A 15,163-nucleotide genomic window follows, 5' to 3' on the forward strand; every position below is an offset into this window, starting at 1 on the left:
CTGCAGCCATGAAATTAAAAGACGCTTACTCTTTGGAAGGAAAGTTATGACCAACCTAGATAGCATATTGAAAAGCAGAGACATTACTTTGTCAACAAAGGCCCATTTAGTCAAGGCTATGGTTTTTCCATTAGTCATGTATGGATGTGAGAGTTGGACTATAAAGAAAGCTGAGTGCTAAGGAATTAATGCTTTTGAACTATGGTGTTGGAGAAGACACTTGAGAATCCCTTGGACTGCAAGGAGATCCAGCCAGTCCATCCTAAAAGAAATCAGTCCTGAATATTCACAGGAAGAACTGATATTGAAGCTGAAACTCCAATCCTTTGGCCACCTGATGTGAAGAATTGACTCATTTGAAAATTCAGACCCTGATGCTGGGAAAGAGTGAGGGCAGGAGGAGAAGGGGACGATGGAGGATGAGATGGTTGGATGGCATCACCAACTCAATGGACATGAGTTTGGGTAAACTCTGGGAGTTGGTGATGGACAGGGAGGCCTGGTGTGCTGTGGTTCATGGGATCGCAGAGTCGGATATGAATGAGCGAATGAACTGAACTGAAGTGATATCCAATTTAAAAGTAAATATTAAAAAAAACTAAGATCATGGCATCCGGCTCCACTACTTCATGGCAAATAGAAGGGGAAAAGGTGGAAGTAGTAATGGATTTCCTCTTCTTGGGCTCTAAAATCACTTTGGATGGTGACTGCAGCCATGAAATCAGAAGATGTTTGCTTCTTGGCAGGAAGGCTATGACAAACCTAGACAGGGTGTTGAGAAGCAGAGATATTACTCTACTGACAAAGGTCCATATAGTCAAGGTATGGTCCTCCCAGTGGTCATGTACGGTTGTGAGAGCTGGACCATAAAGAAGATGGAGCGCCAAAGAATTGATGCCTTCAAACTGTAGTGCTGGAGAAGATTCCTGAGAGTCCCTTGGATAGCAAGGAGATCAAATCAGTCAATCTTAAAGGAAATCAACCCTGAATACTTGCTGAAAGGACTGATGCTGAAGTTGAAACTCCAGTATTTTGGTCATTTGATGCTAACGGTTGACTCATTGGAAAAGTCTCTGATGCTGGGAAAGACTAAGGGTAGAAGGAGAAGAGGGCGTCAGAAGATGAGATGGCTGGAAGGCATCACCAGTGCAATGGACATGAACTTGGGCAAACTTCAGGAGATGAGGAGGGATGGAGAGGCCTGGCGTGCTGCAGTCCATGGGGTCACAAAGAGTCAGACATGACTGGGCAACGGAACAACAACATATCCTTTAATACATTCTTTCCTGCTTAAACTATACACAGTTCATTTCTGTTGCATACAAGAAAGAACCTGACGTACAGAAACATGCTCTCTCACCCACATCTAGGGAAGGAAAGGTCACTTCCAGAAATTCCCTCAAAAAAGCCAAGAAATTTCCTTCTCTGAGACCTCTGACAAACCTCTTTATATCTCAGCAGCCAGAATTGGGTCAATTTTTTTTTCTGAATTACTGGGGCTTGAGGATGGGATTGCAGTAATGAGCTAAGGCCTGAGCCACATCCTTATCCGTTAAGGCCTAAGACAAAGGACAAAAGAAAAAAGGGACATAGAGAGAAGTGAAGATACCCAGGTGAGGACTAGGGTACTTAGAGAAGGGGAATGGGTGAAGATATTCGAGAAGCAGGATAACCTCAAAGTCCACCAGATTACAGTGGTCTCTCAGTATCCATGGAGAATTGGTTCCAAGACCCCCACGTATATCAAAATCCAGAGATGATCAAGTACCTCATCTAAAATGGTGTAGATTTACATATATCCTATGCGTATCCTACCATATATTTAAAAAAATATTTATTTAGTAATTATCAATTATTAAAAAAATTTAAAATGTATTTGTTTGGCATCAGGTCTTAGTTGCGGCATGCAGGATCTTCTTTGGGGCATGCAGGATCTTTTCAGTTTTGGCGTGCGAACTTAGTTAATGGCGTGTGGACTCTAATTCCCTGCCAGGAATTAAACCTGGATGCTCTGCACTGGAGCACAGATCTTAGCCACTGGGCCACTAGGGAAGTCCCCTACTATATACTTTAAATCATCTCTGGATTATTTATAATACCTGCTACTGCTGCTGCTGCTGCTAAGTCGCTTCATTTGTGTCCGACTCTGTGGGACCCCATAGACGGCAGCCCACCAGGCTCCCCCGTCCCTGGGATTCTCCAGGCAAGAACACTGGAGTGGGTTGCCATTTCCTTCTCCAATGCATGAAAGTGAAGAGTGAAAGTGAAGTCGCTCAGTCATGTCCGACTCTTGGTGACCCCATGGACTGCAGCCCACCAGGCTCCTCCGTCCATGGGATTTTCCAGGCAAGAGTACTGGAGTAGAGTGCCAAATACCTAATACAACATAAACACTATGTAAACAGTGGCCATTGTGGTAAATCCCAGTTTTGCTTTTTGGAACTTTCTGGAAATTTTTTTCCAAGTATTTTTGATCTACTATTGGTTAAATCCATAGATGAGGAACGCACGGATACAGAGGGTTGACTGCATGACCACACGCTTTTCAAGAGTGACTCGCGCCCTGGGTACAACTGACGTTTTGGGCAGGACGCCTCTTTGTTGCGTGGGGCTGTCTTGGGTGTTGGAGGTAACATCCCTGGCCTCTACCCACTATCTGGCAGTAGCAGTCCCCTACCCCGAAAGCTGTGACAACCAAAAATGTGTCCAGACATTGCCAAATGTCTCCTGGGGGCGCAATTATCCGAAGTTGAGAACCACAGGGCTAGAGGAAGACCCTGGGAGGGAGTGTGGTGGGTGAGGGCAGGGTGGGGAACTTGGACTATTCAGATCCTACAAAGTACAAGGTAGGGGAATTAACTCCAGGTTACTCCGAGTTGTAGATGAGATTCTTTTTGTTTCCATGAAAGGTGCTACAGGGGACTGTTGAATCACCATCTCCTAAAGGCAAATATTACTTTTTATAGAGAATACAGCCTAACCACAAAGTGGAAAATATATACTTTTTCATCTGCCCTATAATTTTCAAGGCCACATCTCTTATAATGAGGTTACTTCACATTACACAGTATTACCTATTATTCAGAGTGGATTTAACCCACCTACCTTGCTTCCAAATGTGTCTTTTTTGCATCATCCTTGAGTGATATTCCTTTTAATTCTCTTAACTACTCAAGCATTTGACCAAAAGATTGAAATTTATTAGTTTGATACATAGATATTTTGAGCTACCTGATACATGGGTATTAAAAAGCTATATTGTAGTTTTAGTTACATTTTTTTTTCTGGACAATTTTATCCTTTAGCATTATGAAGTGTCCTTAGTCATATTTAAATCTTTTTTTGGCTTCAATTGTCTGATATCAAGATAAGAACTTCCGCATTCCTATTGTTCTCATGTGGCTGGTGTAAATTTGTCTATTTCTGTTTATCCTTTCTGAACCACTTTGTTTTAGGTGTACTGTTTGTATGTGGCTTGTTGGTGTATCAGTTAGCTTTTGCTGCACAACTAACTGTAACGAAACTTGATGGGTTAAAACAAGAGTCATTTGTTTAGCTCATGGTTCTGTGGGTTGGGCATTTGCCATCTACGCTGGCTCAGCAAAACTGATGGGCTTGGTTACGTAACTAACATCAGCTGGGGGTTGGCTGGTAGCTGAATGATCTAAAAATACCCTAATTCACCAGGTGGTGCTAATTGTAAAGAACCTGACTGCCAATGCAGGAGATGTAAGAGACTCCGGTAAGATCCCTGGATCAGGAAGATCCCCTGGAGGAGGAAAGGGCAACCTACTTCAGTACTCTTGCCTGGAGAATCCTACGGTTTGATCTCTGGGTCGGGAAGATCCCCTGGAGGAGAAAATGGTAACTCACTACAGTATTCTTGCCTGGAGAATCCCATGGACAGAGGAGTTTGGCAGGTTACAGTCCATGGGGTCGCAGAGTCAGGCACAAGTGAAGTGACTTAGCACACCACACGTGATGATTAGCACACCATTGGTGAGGGCTAGGGGGATAACTGGGTCGGTCTTTCATAATCCAGCAGGTTAGCCTACACACAGGGAGGACACGTTTCTAGTGCAGTCAGAAAGGACAAGCTCCGAGGGCTCAAGTGTCTGTTTGCGTCACAATTACTAATGCTGTATTGGCCGAAGCAATTTACATCAACAACGCAGACTTAAGGATAGAGAAGTGAAGCGCAGTGAAAGTCGCTCAGTCGTGTCCAACTCTTTGCGACCCCATGGACTATACAGTCCATGGAATTCTCCAGGCAGAATACTGGAGTGGGCAGCCTTTTCCTTCTCCAGAAGGATGGAGAAACAGACTCCAGTTCTTGATGAGATGATCTATAACATCACGCTGCAAAGTCATAGTCGAAGGGAGAAGTTGTAGCCAGTTTTTACAATCTATCACATTTGGGTTTTCCTTTTGACTCAATCTAAATTTTTTTTCTTTCAATGTTGCTTTAAACCCAATTACATTTATTACATGACTGTTAGGTTTGATCTCAATTTGCCATATCATTCTGTGCTGTATTTATTCTGTTGTTATTTTTATTATGTTTCTGCCTGTGCAGTTGATTTGCTCTTTTATTAATTTTTTTGGCTTTAGGAAAAAAAATACATATTTTTTGGTCATGCCATGGGGCTTGTGGGATCTTAGTTCCCTGACTAGGGATCGAACTCATGTCTCCTGAAGTGGAAGTGATGAGTCTTTATCTTTGGACTGCCAGGGAAGTTCCCTCCATCCTTAGTGTTATTGATTTCAGCAAGTCTATTTGAACATTTCTACTCCATGCCTCCTTCTAAGTCACCTCCTGTGACCCCCTGCAACACTTTAAAGTTTACCCTGAGAGTGTTGAATAAGGAAGTGAGGACACCTCCTTTACCTTCTGTCCTTCACTTTCTTAGACTCTTCCTCTCAGCAACAAAAAGGGCATTTTCTTTCTTGCATTGCATAGACTTTCTTTACATCAAATCCTTGTCCTATTTACTCTCTCATTTACTATAAAAACTCTTTTCTTACAGTCTTCTGGGCTTGGCTTTTATAAGCTTCTTTTCTCCTCCACAAGGCTTCCATTTCTTCCAAAAACCACAAGCACTTACTTTCAGGCTATTGTTTCAACACGGACTTGAAAGACTCTATTTTGAAACTCAAAGCTTTTTTCAGCAGGATTCTGTCTATCCAACCAGGATGATTTCCACTAGTTCAGCAGTGGGAGTAATGATGGGCCAGACCAGAACCAGGGATTATCAGGGAGGAAAGATTTATTGATTTAATATTCCCCAAAATGTTACACTGTGGATACACTGTAAGAAATTGTATGGAGTTTCATTACACAGAGGGCTTCCCAGGTGCCACCAGTGGTAAAGAATCTACCTGCCAATGCAGGAACACTAGAGACAACTGGTTCGATCCCTGGGTTGGGAAGATCCCTGGGAGGAGGGCACAGCAACCCACTCCAGTATTCTTGCCTGGAGAATCCCACGGACAGAGGAGCCTGGCGGGCTACAGTCCAGTGGGTTGCCAAGAGTTGGACATGACTGAAGTGACCTAGCATTACACAGATGGAAAATCAATGTTATCATAAGTGAGTTTGGAAGCAGTGAAACATCTTCGGAAAGCATCATTAGGGCTCCCTAACATCCAGTTTTCTGGGCCCTCGTGGGCATACAAAAGACCACCGCTCCTGGTGTGATGGAGTCATGTGAGGCATTCTAGCCAATGAAAGGTAATGGAAGTGAAAGGGCTGAGGCAGTGAACAGCTGCTGATGTGACAAGTTCCTTCTGCCCTTTGAAACCAGTTTCATGATAAGACGGATGAACTGCAGGATCAAACTAGTCTGAACTAAAGACACAATGCTTAGAGGACAGCTACCTACCCTGGAGAGTTGCTGGTCCCACAGAAGACTCCGAATGAGCAAGGAACAAATGTTTATTATGTTAAGATGCTGAGATTTTTGAAATTGTTTATTATCATGGCCTATGTTTATATACCCTCCTTCTTTGGCCATTGGCCTAATGCCTAATAAATGAGGGTACAAACTATTGAGGGGAAAGTGTGTGTGTGTATATGTTTAATATGGGCCATCTTCTAAGTCTTTGTTGAATTTGTTTAAATATTGTTTCTGTTTTATGTTCTGGTTCTTTGGCCAAGAGGCATGTGAGATTCTTAGTTCCCAGATCAGGGATCAAACTTGCACCCCCTGCATTGGAAGATGAAGTCCCAACCACTGAACGGAAGTCCATGGAAAGTGTGTTATTTTGATAGTTGACTTTTTCTTTGTTTTTTTTGCAAGCAGTGAAACTCATTCACTCACTCAAAAACATTCAGTGAGTTGCCTGCTGCTGCTGCTGCTAAGTCGCTTCAGTCGTGTCCGACTCTGTGCGACCCCATAGACGGCAGCCCACCAGGCTCCCCCGTCCCTGGGATTCTCCAGGCAAGAACACTGGAGTGGGTTGCCATTTCCTTCTTCAATGCATGAAAGTGAAAACTGAAAGTGAAGTTGCTCAGTCATGTCCGACTCCTAGTGACCCCATGGACTGCAGCCCACCAGGCCCCTCCGTCCATGGGATTTTCCAGGCAAGAGTACTGGAGTGGAGTGCCATTGCCTTCTCTGCAGTGAGTTGCCTACCAAGTGCTAAGAGCTGGAGATTAATAGTACACAAACAAACACAAAAATTTTTTGCCCTTAAAGAGCTTATATAATAGTCAGAAAAAATTAAATCAAGTAACAAAATACTTGCTATGAGATAAGTGTTATGAAGCGAATAAACAATGGCTGAGTTGGACCTTAACAAGGGGTGGGGGTTCTAATTTCGATGGTGAGCTAGAGAGGAGGCATTTCTTCCAGCGTACGAAGAAAGGGGTCAAGTATTCCAGGTCACATGAGGAAAGAAAGATTGAGACTTAGAGTTTGAGGAACTAAGACCAATGTGACTAGACAGGAATAAATGAGGAACAAGCAGCAAACATAAAGTTGGAGAGATACACGGAGATAGATCAGGTTCTATCAGATAAGATCACCTTAATCTTCCTGGGATCAATGCCAGACAACTTCACCAATGTTCATTTCCTTTTTCCCTCCATCTGCCTCAACAAAGGACACATCCCTCATCTTTCTGACAGTTAATCCTTCTTCTTAGACCCTCCCTGCTCTGGTCACAGGGAGACCTTCTTCTCTTCTTTTCATGCACTTGGCTCCTTTGGTCATCCTCTGCTCTTCTGAATCTTCATCCTCTCCCCAGTGCATCAGTCCTGTCAGCCAGTGTACAAAATACTCTATTTCTGTCTTAAGAAAAACATAATCTGGTATTATATTTCCTGGCAGCTTCTGATCTATTTTGATTTCTTTCATCTTCCTTCCTGGGCTTGCCTGGTGGCTCAGACAGTAAAGAATCTGCCTGCAATGCAGGAGACCTGGGTTCAGTCCCTGGGTTAGGGAGATCCCCTGGAGGAGGGCATAGCAACCCACTCCAGTATTCTCGGCTGGAGAATTCCCATGGACAGAGGAGTGTATTGAGCTACAGTCCATGGGGTCTCAAAGAGTCGGACATGACTGAGCGATTAAGCACAGCCCAGCCCAGCTTCCAATCTATTTCAATTTCTTTGTGTTCCTTTCTAGTTCCAGAGGTTTACAATTAATTTGTATGCTCACTGTTGATTCCTAAATAAGATGTCTTCTTGGAGCTTGAATCTCACATACCCAACTGTCAGTTTAGGGACTCCATTTGAAGGCTTGGTATAAACACTTGCCATCTTCTGAGCCCATCAGTGGATTATCCATCAGTTTTTTGTTTTTTTTTGGTCACGTCATGGGGCTTCTGGGATCTTCCTTCCCTGACCAGGGAAAGAACCCGGGACCTAGGCAATGAGAGCGGAGTCCTAACCACGGGACTGCCAAGAAATTTCTCATTTATTTTTTGTTTTTTAATATATCAGGAAATGATCCCACTGACAGCTCGGAGGTTCAGGCCCCAAATCTGGGAGCCTGGCTCACTACTGCTAATGCTAGTTTTCATGATCTCGTGTCTGAATTTATGAAATGGTCTTATGATTTGGCTCCTCGCTTCTATCATGCCTTCCTCTAATGCATTCTCTACATGGCTATTTTATTTTAACCTGGAATATTTTAACTGAAATAAATTTTAAAAAAGTAAAGAAACTGTGGCCAAACAAACTTCTATAACAAAAGCAGGATATATGCTGTAAAACTTACACAAAAAGGGGACCTCCCTGGTGGTACAGTGATTGGAAGGAAAATTTCCTTGGAAGCAAAGTTATGACCAACCTAGACAGCATATTAAAGAGCAGAGACATTACTTTGTTAACAAAGGTCCATCTAGTCAAGGCTATGGTTTTTCCAGTAGTCCTGTATGGATGTGAGAGGTGGACTATAAAGAAAGCTGAGCACAAAAGAATTGATACTTTTGAACTGTGGTGTTGGAGAAGACTCTTGAGAGTCCCTTGGACTGCAAGGAGATCCAACCAGTCCATCCTAAAGGAGATCAGTCCTGGGTGTTTATTGGAAGAACTGATGCTGAAGCTGAAACTCATTCAATACTTTGGCCACCTCATGCGAAGAGCTGACTCATTTGAAAAGACCCTGATGCTGGGAAAGATTGAGGGAAAGAGGAGAAGGGGACGACAGAGGATGAGATGGTTGGATGACATCACCGACTCAATGGACGTGAGTTTGGGTAAGCTCTGGGAGTTGGTGATGGACACGGATGCCTGGAGTGCTGCGGTTCATGGGGCTGCAAACAGTCGGATACGACTGAGCGACTGAACTGAACTCAACAGTGACTGGAACTCTGAGCTTCCAGTGCAGGATGCCTGGGTTTGATCCCTGGTCAGGGAACTAGATCCCACATGTCACAACTAAAACTATGCATGCCACAACTAAAGATCCCAAAACTAAGACCCAGCACAGTCAGATAAATCAATGAATTTAAAAATATTACACAAAAGATAGGCAAAAATAAAGAAAATAAAAAATAAACAAAAATATATAAACATTTTCACTTCCAAAGAGCACAGCTAATGAAATCGTGTACAAGCCCCTGCATCCTTTTCTTTTGAAGTAAAAGACTGACTCAAGAGTTAACGATCAGGAAATGTGATGATGTAGAAACAAAGAATAGCTATTCGGCTGGGGAACTGGTAACAATTTAGACTATAATTCAGCCACATGGCAGAATCACTCAACTCACAGTTTCCTGAAAGATATAGATAAAGGCCTGACACATATTCCTAAATTTTGTAACAGGAAGCATCCCCTCTCCAGATGAAAACTGCTGACCACAAGAACATGGGCTCTAGACTGAACTGATGATGCTTGACATTTCACCTTGATGTCAACTAGTCCAAGAACTGTCCACAAGCTGATCACACCCTGCTCCCTGGCCACTATAAAGCTCCTCACTACCCCCTCCACAGTGGGTCATATGGTCTTGATGGCAGAAACCCACTGTGGCTCCCTTTGCCTGGCAAAGCAATAAAAGCTACTCTTTCTGCTTCATCCAAAACTCTGTCTCCCTGTCTCTTTTATGTAAAATCCTTCTAGATCTTTTTTCATACTACATAAATATACATATGTGCATTTTGTAATCAAAATGAGATATTGTAACATACTTATTGTTTTGTGACTTGCCCTTTTCAGTTAACAAACTCCACCTTTCCATGGCACTGTGTTTCCAGCTCATATTCAGTCCATCTATATTCACATTTCTTCAGTTGTTCTGAAATTTCATAGGTAGTCTGTACAAATCAGAATTCAATCCAGACTCTATGTCCCTCACATTTCTTTTTATAGAGGCAGGGGCTTTTTTCCCTCAACTCTAAATTTTTAAAGAGATGGGACCAGTTTTTCTGCACAACATTCCAGCTTCTGGATTTGCTTGCTTACTTTGTATGGTATCATTTAGTTTGCTCTTTTATCCCCTGCATTTCTCATAAATTGTGTTAGATGCAAAGAACTGACAGAGTCAAGTTAAACATTTTTGACTGGACTAGATCACAGATGATGATACTGTATACTTCATGACACCCCATGAGGTTGATGCACAGGGTGGTCTTTTAAACATGAATGGTATCATGTCACCATTGCTTAAATGCCATTTACAGCTTCCTACTTATTCTACAACTCTTCAACTTGGCTTAAAACGGTCTGAAAGATTTGATGCCTTCAGTTCAGTTCAGTTCAGTCACTCAGTCATGTCCTACTCTTTGCGACCCCATGAACTGCAGCATGCCAGGCCTCCCTGTCCATCACCAACTCCCAGAGTTCACTCAAACTCATGTCCATTGAGTCAGTGATGCCATCCAGCCATCTCATCCTCTGTCATCCCCTTCTCTTTTTGCCCCCAATCCCTCCCAGCATCAGAGTCTTTTCCAATGAGTAAACTCTTCGCATGAGGTGGCCAAAGTACTGGAGTTTCAGCTTTAGCATCATTCCTTTCAAAGAACACCCAGGACTGATCTCCTTTAGAATAGACTGGTTGGATCTCCTTGCAGTCCAAGGGACTCTCAAGAGTCTTCTCCAACACCACAGTTCAAAAGCATCAATTCTTCGGCGCTCAGCTTTCTTCACGGTCCAATTCTCACATCCATACATGACCACTGGAAAAACCATAGCCTTGACTAGACGGACCTTTGTTGGCAAAGTAATGTCTCTGCTTTTCAATATGCTATCTAGGTTGGTCATAACTTTCCTTCCAAGGAGTAAGCATCTTTTAATTTCATGGCTGTAATCACCATCTGTAGTGATCTTGGAGCCCCCCAAAATAAACTGTGTCCCTGTTTCCACTTTTTCCCCATCTATTTGCCATGAAGTGATGGGACCGGATGCCATGATCTTCGTTTTCTGAATGTTGAGCTTTAAGCCAACTTTTTCACTCTGCTCTTTCACTTTCATCAACAGGCTTTTTAGTTCCTCTTCACTTTCTTCCATAAGGGTGGTGTCATCTGCATATCTGAGGTTATTGATATTTCTCCCGGCAATCTTGATTCCAGCTTGTGCTTCATCCAGCCCAGCGTTTCTCATGATGTACTCTTCCAATCTAATTTCATCCAGTCTCCACTTGCTTTTTAAAATTGTTGCCACACTGTTTCCACTCCCTGAACATGGGAAGCTGAAGTGCTTGCCTTCTAGGGCCTTTGCCCCTTGGTCTGGGAGAGCCTCCCCAGCCCCTACTTTCTCCGCTTCTCTTCCTTTCTCCTAAAGTCAAGCATCTTATCAAACTGTAGCCCCCCTCCTCTTGTTAAAAAAATATACTTCATATAACTATTATTAACTTTTTTTGCCACTTCATTTGGCATCTTCCATCCAACCTGAGCCCCCTGCAGTGGAAGCATGCAGTCTTAACCACTGGACCACCAGGGAAATCCCTCAAACTGCAGATCTTTGAAAGTTCACTTCCTCAGAAAAGCTGTCTCTAATTATTTAATAATTGTAATTATTTAAACTAGCTTCGTTGGAGGGACCCTCATACCCTACATCCCAAGCACCCTGCTTTTTGTACCAAGATACTTTTTCACATTGGCAGGTGATTCTTTACCACTAGCGCCACCTGGGAAGACCCCCAAGATACTTTTTTGGTCCACCTTAGTATCTGTGTCCATACCTGACAGTACGCTGCACAAGAGCAAGGGCCTTGCCTGTTCGACTCACTGTGAACACAGCATCTGTGCACAGCACCCCGCCGAATCAATCACCATAGGTCACAATAACCCTGAAGCAGCCATGTCTTGGGCAGGTGGCCGCAAACTCACGCCAGTGCCAGTAATAGTACCTCCCTGGGGAACTGTTCGAGTGCAGGAAGTTAGTTTTACGCAAGCGCTCGGCCCAATTGCCAAAGCAGTAGAAGGAAAGAGAAAAATTCCACAGGTGGGGCAGGCTGGCACTTCAAGATTCAGCCCCGGACGAGTGGGGCCCAGGTGAGCTGCCGGCTCCCCGACTCCCTCACGTGACCGCGGGCGGCGCGCCGAGTGCGCCTGCGCCGGAGCTCCCGGAAGTGGCCGGACCCGAAGCGCAAGCGGAGCGCACGTCCGTCAGCCCCTCAGTCCGCCCGTCCGCCGGCCCGGTACTCCGCGGCCCTCGGCCCTCGTCGCCCTCCCGTGGTGTCTTTGGCCCGAAGGGCGGCCGAGGCGCTCGCCATGGCGGCGTTCATCTCAGTACAGCTGAAAAAGACCTCGGAGGTGGACCTGGCCAAGCCGCTGGTGAAGTTCATCCAGCAGACGTACCCGAGCGGCGGGGAGGAGCAGGCCCAGTACTGCCGCGCGGCGGAGGAGCTCAGCAAGCTGCGGCGCGCCGCGCTCGGCCGCCCGCTGGACAAGCACGAGGGCGCGCTCGAGACGCTGCTGAGGTGGGCCTGGGGCCGGGTAGGGGGAGGCTGTCGGCGGCCTGCCGCTTGCCCTGCTTCCTCCGCCCTTCCTGACTCCTCACATCCACGGCCGGACCGGCCGCCCCACCCCAGCTTGGCCCGGCGCGTAGGTGTGGTCTGCATTTCTTCCTCCTGCAGGCCCGGGTGACCCTACCCGCTTCCCCTGGCTGCCCGCCGCGGTCCGCCGTCCTCGGTCCTCCGGGGCCCGGCCGACCTGGGAAGAACGGTCCACCACGTATTCAGTCTCTCTTGTCACATTTACCCAGAACTAGTTTTCTTCACTTTTTTTTTTTTTTTTTTGCGGGGGAGGGGGGTGTCTGTGAGACTCCTCCCTTCCTCCATTTTTGCATCACCGCAAAACTTTGTTGGCCAGGTTGGAATTTCATAATAGTAATTTGCTTGAGGGAAGTGGCAGAATTGGGGCTCTGGAACTCGTGTTTGTTACTTACTCCATACTGTCCACTTTGAAATGAACCCTCTTCCTAAGTTCATCGCAACCGAACGACCGATGGAGAATTCCATTGGTTGCTAAGTCAGTTCAGTCGTGTTCGACTCTGTGCGACCCCATAGACGGCAGCCCACCAGGCTGCCCCGTCCCTGGGATTCTCCAGGCAAGAACACTGGAGCGGGTTGCCATTTCCTTCTCCAATGCATGAAAGTGAAAAGTGAAAGGGAAGTCGCTTAGTTGTGTCCGACTTTTCGCGACCCCATGGACTGAAGCCTACCAGGCTCCTCCGTCCGTGGGATTTTCCAGGCAAGAGTACAGGAGTGGGGTGCTATCGCCTTCTCCGTCCATTGGTTCGGAGCTGCCATTATTTAAAATTTAAACTTGAATGACAGAACGTTCCAGATAGGTTCCTTTTAATCAGTTTGTTCACAAACAGGTATGCACATAATGGAGTAAATTTGTTATCTTAGTAAATGTTTATTGAACTCAGGATGTATTTAATGAGAGTTTTTTCTGTAGAACTTTCCAGTTAGGATGGCAGGACATTTTTATAGTACTTTATAGTTAAAATTCTTTCGCTCACCTTTTTAATGATCACATTTTCTGTGTCTAATGTAGTCTCATTTCACAGGAAAAACACAGCTATATTAAGACGGAAGTAGGAGCCGCTCAGGTTAAACTCACTAACTGAAAAGGCAACGAATATTGCTTCCTTAGGCATTCCTGGAGATGATTCTGCCTCCAGGATGTTTTCGTCTTAAGAGAGCTTTGTTCCTGTAATCCGGAGAGATGGCCACTGGCTCTCCTGTAATTACGGTGGTCTTGACAGTCAGGATCTTACACAAGAGTGCTTTTCTCCTGTGCCCTGGCAAAAGTCCACGGAAGCCTCTGATTGGATTGGCTTGTGCCCACGTACAGTGGGAAATGGCCTAATCGCCCTCCTCTGAGTCACTGTGCTGGTTTAACTTCTCCGTGCAGCATGGATTAAAGTAGCATTAGTATGGAGTCAGTTTTCCAGGAGGAGGGTACTGAATAGATTATGACCCCTTGGTGGTAAATTTTAAAAGATCTCGAAGATATATAAGCTTGATACTTATATAAGCTTTTTAAAAAGTTAACCTATGAATACTTAGACATTCTTTATATTAACGTGCTCTTACCTAGACCTGAGTAGCGTTCAGTGAGGATTTTTCACTAGCAGTATTTACAAAGCATGGGTCATGGTATGAAATGAAAACAAGAATGCATTAAGTTTGGTCTCAACAATTAAGGAGCAGTGGAGTCTTCAGAGACTTGATAGACAAGAAAGGATAGTGAATATTGGTAATATGAGGTTTAAAACTTTTTAAATTTGTGCATTCTTTTAGTATTTTCCCAGGCATAAATGTGAGAACTGTTCCTAGGTTTTAGGGTTCTTGCAGAGACAGTATGTTTGAAACTGTTTCTTTAGTCGTCTCTGCATTATCCTCACATTAGCACATTCTTGCTTTTCAGGTGGAGTTAGGGTAAGCTGATAGATATTAGTACAGTGTATTACATTTTATAATGGAGGTATGTACAAAAGTATCTTTGGTATGCATCCTGTTATGGGGTGGTTCATCCAATTATGCAGAATATTTTACTGTTAATATATTTCGATAATTGTATAAACAGCATTAATTTACATATTTTAACTTAATGAACTTTTTGAAAAAGAAGATTTAAGTTAATTCCTAAAGAATAGAAACTAGCTTCGTAAGTACTGGCACACAGCTCTACACATATAGGTCCAGTGATGGACTTGCCTTTTTGTTTTTAGACGAACTCTTATAATGTCCTAAAATACCGTTTATGTGTTGTAATATTAAAAGTGAATGTTATCCTTTGTAAAGTGACTTTAAGTACAAATTGGTTAGGAGTGCCTCAGTAAAAATTGAATCTGATCACTAGGTGATCAGTCTTTTGTGGTGATTAATTTCTTTGTAGAGAAAGCTTACAGTCTCCTTCCATGAAAAAGCCTGGTTGTCAGCTTTCTGAAATTTGATTGAAAAAATGGAGGGTGAGCAGCATTCATGTATGGACTTTTCTGTGTTAGCCTGTTTTATATCATCTATGTTGCTGTACGAGGGTTGAATTCAGCTGTATGTGGGAGATCTCAGATTATCAGTGAATTAAATTATGATTTTGGTCTTGTGTAAAAAGTTGGTAGAGGGGTAGTTTAGATAGCTTAGGGATGGTATGGGCTTCCCGGGTAGCTCAGCAATGCTGGAGCCCCCGGTTTGATTCCTGTGGCAGGAAGATCCCCTGGAGAAAGGATCGGCTACCCACTCCAGTATTCTTGGACTTCCCTGG

The 15,163-nt window shown here is 44.2% G+C and overlaps 1 protein-coding gene across 2 annotated transcripts in view; it reads left to right on the forward strand.

Annotated features, from left to right (window-relative positions):
* The first annotated feature begins 12,004 nt into the window (after positions 1-12,004).
* Positions 12,005-15,163, forward strand: part of PDCD6IP (programmed cell death 6 interacting protein) — a 71,650-nt gene continuing 68,491 nt past the window's right edge. Inside the window, exon 1 of one of the 2 annotated variants that reach the window (XM_061395811.1) lies at positions 12,005-12,366. In XM_061395811.1, the coding sequence (XP_061251795.1) occupies positions 12,158-12,366 (209 nt within the window). In that variant the 5' untranslated portion in view covers positions 12,005-12,157. The remainder of the gene's footprint in view (positions 12,367-15,163) is intronic. The other variant, XM_061395810.1, reaches the window with a different exon arrangement.

This window comes from Bos javanicus, chromosome 22 (genome assembly GCF_032452875.1).
Source record: "Bos javanicus breed banteng chromosome 22, ARS-OSU_banteng_1.0, whole genome shotgun sequence".
Taxonomy (NCBI): Eukaryota; Metazoa; Chordata; class Mammalia; order Artiodactyla; family Bovidae; genus Bos; species Bos javanicus.